At 45.7% G+C, this 11,017-nt stretch overlaps 2 protein-coding genes across 2 annotated transcripts; one reads left to right on the top strand and one right to left on the bottom strand.

Annotated features, from left to right (window-relative positions):
• The first annotated feature begins 1,293 nt into the window (after positions 1–1,293).
• Positions 1,294–4,963, top strand: LOC124653614 (aspartyl protease family protein At5g10770-like). Its single transcript, XM_047192681.1, has 3 exons — positions 1,294–1,528; positions 1,593–1,614; positions 3,568–4,963. The coding sequence occupies exons 1-3, from the start codon at positions 1,294–1,296 to the stop codon at positions 4,961–4,963; spliced, it is 1,653 nt and encodes a 550-aa protein (XP_047048637.1).
• Positions 4,964–5,833: 870 nt separating this feature from the next.
• Positions 5,834–10,236, bottom strand: LOC124682795 (sister chromatid cohesion 1 protein 3-like). Its single transcript, XM_047217408.1, has 12 exons — positions 10,113–10,236; positions 8,864–9,125; positions 8,732–8,778; positions 8,613–8,644; positions 8,465–8,532; positions 8,342–8,394; positions 8,015–8,275; positions 7,636–7,801; positions 6,985–7,127; positions 6,299–6,896; positions 6,051–6,183; positions 5,834–5,932 (listed from the first exon to the last, which is right to left on the bottom strand). The coding sequence occupies exons 1-12, from the start codon at positions 10,234–10,236 to the stop codon at positions 5,834–5,836; spliced, it is 1,986 nt and encodes a 661-aa protein (XP_047073364.1).
• Positions 10,237–11,017: the final 781 nt, after the last annotated feature.

Here is an 11,017-nt window from a genome sequence, read left to right as displayed (position 1 = left end):
GGCATCAATCTACTCAAGGCGTGCAGCAACTACGCCGGGCCACACGCAGCTGCTGATGATCAAAGACGCCTGAGGCTCTTGTTGTCCGAGTTTGCTGGGAGTAGCTGGTGATCTCGAGCTCTTGGTTGTTGAACTACTGCTTTCTTAGATGTTTTGCTATCTATTGTTCCCTTAGCTGTGTTGTGTGAACCTGTTATGTTAGAACTTGTTATCGGTGGTGTTAGGTGTTCGTCCCATAGTGGAAATTCGATGGCGAGTATCCACAGTGGGTTTCCTGGTACTGCCCCAACTCGCTTCCCTTCTCCCTACCCCCTCTCTGTTGTAAAATAACTCGTAATCGTTCTTTCCGTTAAATGCAATGGAAAGGGGTGGAAGCCCGGTTGGAAAATTTAAGAATGAAAGGTGTCAAGTGAAAACGTGAAAAGATAAATACAAGATGATCTTGCTCTGGTTAAACATAGAGCAAAGGAAGAGAAGGCCAACATTCTGGATACAAAAGAATTACTGAATTCCACTCTTTTCTTATTGGTAGAATTATGGTAACTCTCGGTCAAATAATGTGATCGAATCCCAGTTACAACTCATAACTATCACGAATCATGACGCAATCTGGCGGTTTGCAACTCGTGACTATCACGAATTACGAAACAGTTTAGCGGTCTGGAGCACTTGCAATTCATGTTACAACTTATGGCTAGCATGAATCATGAAGTGAACCAACGGTTTGAGCGTTTTTTTAGCCTAGAACTTGTTTTAGCGTCAAAAAAAAAAACATTTGACGACGGTTGTTTGATCCCCCTTTCGGCCATGTTCATATGAACTTTTAGCTCACGGGAGCAGTTGCTAACTGCGCATGCTGTGCTGCCAGCAGGACGGCCGGCCAAGTGATCGTGCACGCCTTGATACCATCCTCTCCGCAAGCAAACAATAGGCGCTTCTCTCTCCGGTTTGTGCCCGTGATTCCAAATGTGTTTCACAAAGCTACAACATTACAGTACTCTTGTGCCCGAACCCATCAGACGTTCATGCATATTCCCTCTCCTCCAGGCGCATACATCCAACTTAGTGACAGCGTACTCTCTCTCTCTCTCTAGCCCTTTGTTCTCTTCTGGACGCCTCCGATAATCTCTACTTCTATCTCCGTGACCCTGCATTACTGTACGTATAGACTATACATATTCCCCGTTCTCTCACATTCACATTCTCTTGTATCTTCTTCACTCCCCCCATCTCCTGCTTGGTCGCTTCCGGCGAGGTCCACTACCGTGCCCACCGTCGTTCATTGCAATTGGAATGGCGGCCAGTTCTTCCAGTTGTGCTCGCGCGCACCATCTTCTTAGTGTCCTTGCGCTTCTCGCCGCTGCTTTTAGTGTCACCGCCGCCAGCAGCAGCGCCAATGGCGGCGGGAGCGTCATCGTCGCCGTCGGGAAGAAGAGTGCGGTGCTGTCGCTGCGTGAGTTGGAGTGGGCTGCAGCCGCGAGGAAGATCCGGGGCCGCTACGCGCAACCAATGCAAGCTCAGATCCTTGGTAAGTAGTTACACTTACACACCAACTAGTGATGATGTTATGCTGCGATGCTTATCCCCTTCAGAGTTCACACCTGCTATAGTCCTGTAATTGGTCGAAATATGCATGCGTCAAATTGTCTGAATTCTACATTTTGGTGATGTTATATCTTCCTGATAACTTTTGGATGTAAAATTTCGCGTAGATACATTTTGAATAAAAAAACATTTTAATCGGAGGTCGTATGCAACCAGAAATCCTGTTTTGCCCAAACATGACACCATTTTATTAAAAAAAAGGTCAAAATTCATCTTTATTAATTTTTCTTAAAACAAGATGACATGACACATGGACATCTCCAAGGATTTTATTTTTAAAAATTTCTATTATTTTGTTTTATTTTTTGAAAACTGAAAAGGCGATCGGGGGGTGTGTAGGGGCACCGGTGGTAAGGTAGGCTCAATTTTTGGGCTGGCCCGGACCTGGCCAACCCTTATCCCCGCGGCGCACAAATTCTTTGATGCGCCGGCGGTATTTGGACACCACCGACGCCCGTACAATAGGTGCACCGGTGGCAAATACCACCGACGTGCACTGATTTTTTTGCACCGGTGGTAACCCTGGGCCTATAGCTTGTTTCCTAGTAATTTAATAACTAAATTAATACTGAATATTTTTTGACACTATTTGAAAATTGACTCAAATTTGAATGAAACTTTGAAAATCACCTTGTGTAAGTTTTTGAGACAGTTTATTTCTCTGTGCTTCAAACATTGTTCGTCGTAATTGGAAAATGATTGGCATATCCTTAGAGTTCAAACCATAAAATATATTGACATTTGTGTTTTGGAATTCGGGTTTTGAATTATCATAATTTTGGACTTGTTTAAATGATTGAATCATGAAGCTTCATTGTGAATCATAAAATATATTGATGAAAAACAAGATAAAAGAAAACAATGAATGTGTTTCATTGTGAATCATGACCCTTCATTGTGTTTTGTAAGTCAGGTTTTAAAATTTGTTAATTTTGAGCTTATTTAAAAGTTATCATCAACATAAAAACAGAGGTCAAAACAAATAGCTAATCTGGGATAGAAAATAAAATGTGTGTGCTGGGTAGATATTGTAGCATGTGTGTGCAAAAGATATATTCATGTGTCAGACCACAAGAGAAGAGATTTCATACATATCCAAATCTCAAAACAACCGCCAGAAATCAATGGTGAATGCATGCACGTGATGCTCCATACATGAATAGATGCAATTCTCATGTGGATAACCTACATGAAAATAAAACTCTATTTAAACTGCCAATAAAAACTCAAGGTGTTCACCCTCCTTCAACTCCGATTTTGGAAAGAGAAAGGAGAAGCCTTGAAGAGAATGATGAATGCTTCGTGGTGATCCATATCCTGAAGGTGGGTTCGTGAAAAATGGCAGCGGCAACTTCACGAGAGTGTTCGCATGCGGCGGACGCTGAGGATCTGTTATACCGATTGTGCTTTCGGCTCGTTATTAGGCGTCTTAGTGAGGCCTTTCGCCTCGTTGTTAGGAGTCTTAGTGAGGCCTTCGGCTTTATGCACCTAAGTGTAAGGTCAGGGCACATGGACCCGATCATAACTATTCCTTTCATCATTTGTGCAGGTGTAGCGGCAGCTGTCATTAGGAATCTAGGATTGTGGCTTTGGGTTAATCTTTATATTCATCTTGTCAGATTTTATTAAATAATTTTTAAAAAAATGTATGCATCATTTTAATGCGGAGGCCTGAAGTGTCAACCTTCATTTTTTTACTTTTTTGGGTGTGTAACGCTGATTCTAGTTGACACGGGCTCAGTCTCACACAGATGCATATTATCTGTCTCTCAGCCGTACCTGGGATTGTACCTTTTGTATTTTTCACTGACCTTCTTGCGGTGAACTTTTCACTTGTAATATGCTGACACAACGCACCGTACCATACGTATCTAGAATCCAAATCATGATGATCTAGTTTGAAATCGGTGAATAAAAGAAATGTTATGTGCAATAATTACACATTACTCTCAGAATCTACAGGTCTGAATTTCTGATAAGCACTTACACACTTGTCCCCATCTCATCTTCTCCAGGAGAGCATAAGAAAGCAGAGTCAGCCAGAAGAGCGGCCACCGTGTTAAAACTGAAGCAACATTTGCCCACCACCATCCGCAGCCAGCCTGCCGGAACTGAACGTTACCTCACCCGCCTTCTCGCTGCCGACGAGGCGCGTGCTGCATCGTTGCAGCTTCCCAGGGCAGCATCCACTCAGTCCGGCTCTGGCCGCGGCCAGGCGGTGGCGGAGGTTCCGCTTACTTCCGGCATCCGCTTCCAGACGCTTAACTACGTCACCACCATCGCGCTCGGTGGCGAGTCCGCTGGCGCCGTCGCCAACTTCACCGTCATCGTGGACACCGGCAGCGACCTCACATGGGTACAGTGCAAGCCGTGCCGCTACTGCTACTCGCAGCAGGACCCGCTCTTCGACCCCACCGGCTCCGCCACCTACGCCGCCCTCCCGTGCAACGCCTCCGCCTGCGCCGCCTCCCTCAAGGATGCCACCGGCGCGCCCGGAACCTGCGCCAGAAGCGGCAGCGGTAGCGAGAGGTGCTACTACGCGCTGGCCTACGGCGACGGGTCGTTCAGCCGCGGCGTGCTTGCCACGGACACGGTCGGCCTCGGGGGTGCCAGCCTCGAGGGCTTCGTGTTCGGCTGCGGCCTCAGCAACCGCGGCCTGTTCGGCGGCACGGCAGGTCTCATGGGCCTCGGCAGGACCGAGCTCTCCCTCGTCTCCCAGACGTCGTCCCGGTTCGGCGGCGTGTTCTCCTACTGTCTGCCAGCGACAACGTCCGGCGACTCCACAGGGTCTCTCTCCCTCGGGCGCGGCGACTCATCAGCCTACCGTAACACGACGCCCGTGGCATACACTCGCATGATCGCCGACCCCGCGCAGCCGCCGTTCTACTTCATGAACATCACCGGCGCGACCGTCGGCGGCGCCGCGGTGACCGCGTCCGGTCTCGGCGCCAGAAACGTGCTCATCGACTCGGGCACGGTGATCTCGCGCCTGGCACCTTCTGTGTACCACGCCATCCGCGCCGAGTTCACGCTCCAGTTCGGCGCCGGGACGCGGTACCCCGCCGCGCCAGGGTTCTCGATCCTCGACACGTGCTACAACCTGACGGGGCTCGACGAGGTGAAGGTGCCGCTGCTGACTCTGCAGCTGGAAGGCGGAGCCGACGTTACCGTGGACCCTGCAGGGATGCTGTTCATGGTGAGGAAAGACGGGTCTCAGGTGTGCCTGGCCATGGCGAGCCTCCCGTACGAAGACCAGATGCCTATCATAGGGAATTACCAGCAGAAGAACAAGAGGGTGGTGTATGACACGGTGGGGTCAAGGCTAGGCTTTGCTGATGAGGATTGCAGCTACATTTGATAGCACAAACTCAGACTGGATTAACCAAGTGTTTGTAAAATGTAACCTTAAACAGAGATTATGGTGGTTGGTTAAGTTGCTTGCTGAGAATAGTGTGCCAAGAGTTGCTACGAACCGTATTACTCGCAAGTATCTATAATCAAAAAAACTTCGTAAGTAGATGATGCCCAGGCTAATCGTGGGGTACTTTCAGAAAGGACCTGGTGAACGGATGGCCAACTCCAATCCAGGACACATTGTCTACAGGCTACAGCTTCATATGTCACGTCATGCCAGGCACTTTCACCAGGCACGACGAATTCACCACGGACGGTTGGTCATCGTCCACTCCATCAACCAACCCTCCTTGTAATCTTGACTTCGTAATTTCATTCCTCTGTTTATCGTTTGGTTTGGTTGTTGTAAATGCTAACTTGGAATCAAAGAAATGTATTTCCATTGCACTGCAGACACTAAGCTAGTTTAACTTACTGGTATCTCTCTTCAGCTCCACTCACAGCCCATGCCAGGTTCTGAACACAGTTGGCAGAGATACATGACAAATATTTTACAGGAAGACCAAAAGGTCTACATAGCATTGCACCAGTAATGCTACATCTACGCGCAATTTCTGTCCGTAAACCACTTAAGCGCAGACGTGGAGAGAAGGTGGGCGCATTCTCACCCTGAAATCACGGAAGGAAACCAGAATTGCACGAACTACAGGCGGCCACATCAGTCCGTAAACCAATTCCGTAACTTGGTGTCCGTAACTCTAGCATTTTCGGCATTGCACTCACTACTCACACTGGTATGCCCAAGACAACTCGATCCTAAACCAGGACTACTATTAGAGGAAGGAGTAAGCTACTCAACTCCGAATCGAGTCATTTAGAGTTTGGCGGTTGAGAGTGAAGGTCTAAGCGAAACTGAAATATCACTATATGCTTCTTCCTGCTCGACATCAATATAATCGTAACTCTTCAGGGCCTAGAGGAACAAAAACATTAAGAAAAAACCAACATCAAGAACAGAAAAAATATATGTATGAGCTAGCAGGAACAAGAAATTATATGTAAAAATAGCTAGCTACGGGTCTGAGTGTTACCAATGTTTCAAAAAACATGCGTGCAGCTTGCTTCCTTGTCCTCCCTTCCAAGATTCCGTTCAAACAGAATTTCCCCCGTTGATCGTCTGATGAGGCTGAAGATATCTTGTTTCTGAAATACTCAGCAACAGCCCTGTAATGCAACACAACACAAGTCAAGCTCTGAACTTGCATTATAAGTTAATGACAGAGTTTTCCTGCAAAAAATAATAATAGTGAAGCCATCTATTGAAACATATTTCATTTACCTTGTCCTAGTAGACATGCTACCTAATCCTGTGGTGCCAGTACTCGCACTAGAGATCATGCTAGGTGTACTGATGAGTCCAGGAATCTCTGGCAGATCTTCCTCAAGTTCATCATCAAACGGGAATGGAGATCCATTCGGGTCAGACACACGAGTGCCCTGTCCAGGTGATGCATAACTGCCATATGTTGCTGGTATTTCCGTAGCACCAGTTCCTCCAGGTCTAGACTGTGGGGTTCCACCTGGAGTCTTGAAAGGAGTATCATCATATCTTACTGGAGATTGATTCCCTCCTGGAGAGAACCGAGGAAGCTCAGGTGCAAAATCAAATGGTGTTGCGTCTCCATTTTCTGGAGACAATGGGGTGAGGTGAGGTTCAGGCTGTGCTTCTGCATTTCCTGGAGACGTTGCAGTGACTTGTTCAGGTTGTACATCGGCATTTCCTGGAGACTTGGGGGTAAGGTGGCGGTCAGGCAGTGCATCCTGCTCTTCAACATTTGCAACATCGTTAGCCCGTTCATGAGAGGCAGACTCAGCACCAGAGGCACTCGCCTGAGGGAATTCAGCCTTGTAGACATTATGCAGGTCAGTACACATTCCTGTAAAGGAGCAGATTGGGGGCATGACATGGTTTCTTTAGAGAACAAGACTATACACCTGCTGAATCAATCAAGCATACTAGCTTACCGTGTACCAAAGGTTCAAAGAAGAAGCTGTCCTTTTGGCGGATCCTGTTATATTTCCAAATATCCACTGCTGTATGTGGTAGTTTCTTCCTCTTGGAAGCCAGCTTACATAGTTCTTTGCCAGCAATTTGTTTGCCCATATAGCTGTGCAAAGAGAAGATTAAATTTGGTTCAGATGGACGATCACCACCAGAAATCATATCATTGTGATAAAATTATTACTGAGACGACCAGCATTATCATGGAGAAAATTTAAAACTTAAATTGATTCCTTGTAACAGAGTGAATCGTAGAAACATCTACTGCAATTGCTGGAGGATTTACTTAACCAGACAAAATAATGGGATTGTTGCATAACCTATTGCGTAAGCCAATGACAAATGATAGGTAATGCAGCACTGAATATTTTTCACAAAACCATTGATAGAATAATACAGATGCAAGCATCAAAATTGTTTTGGTAGTCTTTGAACAGACACATTAGATGTGATGAAGTATACAATTTGATGCTAGCCAACCCTCTTAAGCAATTTATTTCAATCAAAGTTCAGATATGCACACAACTATGTGTTGTAAGTTGCAGAATTAGACATTGCTCGAGACAAAAATAGGTACGAATTTGTCCTTGTAGTCAGGGCCAATTGAAACTTACTCATTGGAGATTACTATGTTCTCATCAAATATGCGGCTTCTCTTGTTCTCTTGTACTTCCAACGTTCTCTTTCTCTTGTTCTCTTGTACTTCCAACGTTCTCTTTCTCTTGTTATCTTGTACTTGAGGTGGAGATGGTTCCAGGACAAATACAGGTAACGAGATTCCTAAAATGATATAAGTAAAAGAATTATAGTTACATTAGGAGGTACTTATGCCATCTAGAGTAGATACATCTTAGACAACATTTCACAATCCAACAAAAATACTTGCTGGTAGAATCACAGAACAGTTCCTTTTTTATTTAAGACTTAAAAGATAAGTAAGGGAAGAAACACATCTTTTACATAGATAAATGAGTTAGCTAGCAAGATACATACCAGTGCCGCTTGGATCTTCATCTTCAATAGGATCATGGCTGATACTCCTTGATACATTGGGCATGGACGTCCCAGGCAAAGATCCTCTACCAGCGGATAAAGATGAGTCCATTGCTGGTGGTGTGGTAGCCTTGTATATGAAGGGTGACGGATCTTCATCCATGGGGTCACTGCCATCAATAACACCTTTAAAGTTCAGCAGGCTCTCGGGTGCTTCACGCAATCTTTCTGGTGAGTCTTGCTCCCCATTAATAGTGTTTGCTGGCAAACTGTCTTCTGGGGGATCGACAGACATGGCATCCCCATTAGTAGTGTTTGCTGGCAAACTGCCTTCTGGAGGATCTACAAACATGGCATCCTCAGGGAATGGGGGAAATGTCCTGGACATGGTTGAAAAAGAGAAATGAGTCTACCAAAATGAAGAGGAAAAGTATTACGCAAGATACATACCCTTGCTCAGGTGGTTCAGGCTCAATAAACAAGGATCGGCCAGCAGGAGATGGTTCTGCTCTACCATCCTGCATCATTTACATGTACAATAGTGTTATCACCAAGAGTTGACATGAATAAAGAAACAAAGGAGGACAGTAGTGTATACCTCATCAAGAGTGATCGTCACATACTGTTCCTCTGCAAAACAAATGAGATAGTTAAAAAACACGGGTGTTGAAACGATAACAAACATACTGAGTATTGAATGCATCAAGTTTTACATACCAGACAAGGTGATCTGTTCAAAAGTTTTACGATGATTATCTGGCGTTCTGTCAGCAAGTTAAAGAAAAACATAATTAGATTGAGGTTGTGTAACACACAAATCAATAATAAGTATGAGTGAAGAATTCTTACTCCATCTGACGAATTGCATCATCCAGGTTTAAGTCATCAAGGTTAAATGTTTCTGGCAATGTGATAACCTCAAAAGGAGCACGGTCGGCATCAAATGGTAGATCTACTTCCACAGAGGCAAAAGCGGTTCTGATTGTGCTCAGCATTCGATTACAGTCTTGAAACAGGTAATTCACCTTCCATGAGTAGATGCGAACTAGCCCTAGAAGAAGATGCCCTGATAACCTCAGAGCAATTGGAACCTCAGGGAACATTATGGACTCTGAAAAAGCACAAACCTTGGATCAGAACACACGGGGAAAACTTGCAGAAAAAATGATAGTGCGGACTTGTGCCAAATTAAAAAAATGCATAAAAAGGAATGTGAATATAACCATTTCCCGTTTACACACTGAAAAATAACGTGAATCTCTGGAAGCATATGCCTTTGCACAAAAAAGCAGAGCTATTTTGTCTTCTAATACGAACATAATGGTGTCTGTCCTAACTCGATTCCATCACTAACTCTTCCTAGCCATGAAGCACTTATATTATCTACAGAACTCCATCCGGTATAATTATTGTGCATCACCAGTACTCATTATATAGCACAAATGGAAATTTAAAAGGAAAAGAACTTCGTAACTACTCTGAAACAGGTTGAAACATCAAGTAGCTGATTGTCAATTCTTGGAGGGTAACAGAGAAGAACCATGATCGGCTTAAAAGATCATGTCTTTGCCACATAAAAATCATAACATCTTGGAAACGGTTTTAAAAAAATCGAACAAGCTGAGCCCCAACTTCCAGGGGAGATGAACAGATTCGGCTACTGTTATTACTGAGTAACAGAACATGTTCAGTTTGCACAAGACAAGAACATATCTTTCTACAAAATTTCAACTGTCGCAGACAAAATTGTTTCCCCAAAACCAATCGACGATCCTATGGTATCCCCACCCAACCTAGGAATCCCCCTATGCCTGAACTGACAATCCTATAGAATGAAGCTCGAGGGGAGGGGGATTTCTGCGACAAATCGTAATCCTTCCGAGAAAAAGAAACCTGCACAAAACTCTTTTGTTGGCGCAATGTCGGATCTTAATGGCTCCCAGTTTGGAAGAAAGGATACCCAACCTGCCCGGTCGCACCCCAAAAAATCCGAGTAAAGAAACGCGAACCGCCGGGTAAAGCCCCCATACTGCTAGGCGCTACCGGTGGGTAAGAGAAGAAGGGAGGAAAGATGGCATCTTTGAGCGAAGAAACATACGGGCGTAGGTAGGGATGTCGATGCCGTCGACCTGCGCCTTCTTGACCTTGCGCTCGAGGTGCGCGGCGATCCACACCGTGCCCAGCGGGCTCTTCCTCGCCAGGATCGACTGGGAGTAGAACATTGTTGCGGCTGCTCCAGCCGCCCTCTCTTCGTAGAATGGTAGGGTTCGACGGGGGGCTTGCCGGGGTGGAGATAGGGTTTGGTTGCGTCGGTGGAGAAGGCGGCGGCGGTGGCGGCGGTGGTGCCGCAAGAGGGGTTGGCGTACAGGGGAAGATGAGATGCGATTGGAAATAATTCTGGGTGGGAAGTTATTTTGGAAGGGGAGGGGAGGGGAGGCGGGAAGGACGCCTGGTTAAGGCGGCTTTTGGCGCGCGGTTTTTGGTTCTGGGCGCGGAGTTGTTGGATTTCAGTCTGGGCGCCTAGCTGTTGGGTCACTGACAGGTGGGGAGATGTCCGTGACTGTAGTTTTCCGGATGTTTGCAGGACGTGTGTTTGTGTTGGGCTCGTACTATGCTCGACACTTTCCTAAATGAGTTCAAAGTTTATTAAACTTCGAGTGTGGCGTTTTGGAAACCAAACTATGTAGCTCTCTACTTTTAAGCAATCAAAATTCATATTTCAAAACTTTCAGAAAAATTCAAAACAAGACGGCGTTTTGGAGGCTGCGTGTAGGATCACATAAAACTTCGTTTTGGAGCCTGCGTATAGCTCGGCCTTCGTTCTAAGTTTTCCATAAAACTTCACTCCATTTAATCTATATATTATGATCACGTTGTTACCAGGCGTGTTTAGGTTTAGGGTAGTGTTGGGAGTACCCCGAATGACCAAAACTTTCCATCCTCCGAATTCAATGGCCGGCACATGTCCACTTAGCCTTCTTAATCCCGCTTTTTTGCTTCCAT

The sequence above is a fragment of the Lolium rigidum genome, chromosome 1 (assembly GCF_022539505.1).
Source record: "Lolium rigidum isolate FL_2022 chromosome 1, APGP_CSIRO_Lrig_0.1, whole genome shotgun sequence".
NCBI classification, from domain to species: Eukaryota; Viridiplantae; Streptophyta; class Magnoliopsida; order Poales; family Poaceae; genus Lolium; species Lolium rigidum.
Note: the sequence above shows the minus strand (reverse complement) of the source record. Positions and strands in the feature narration are given on the sequence as shown.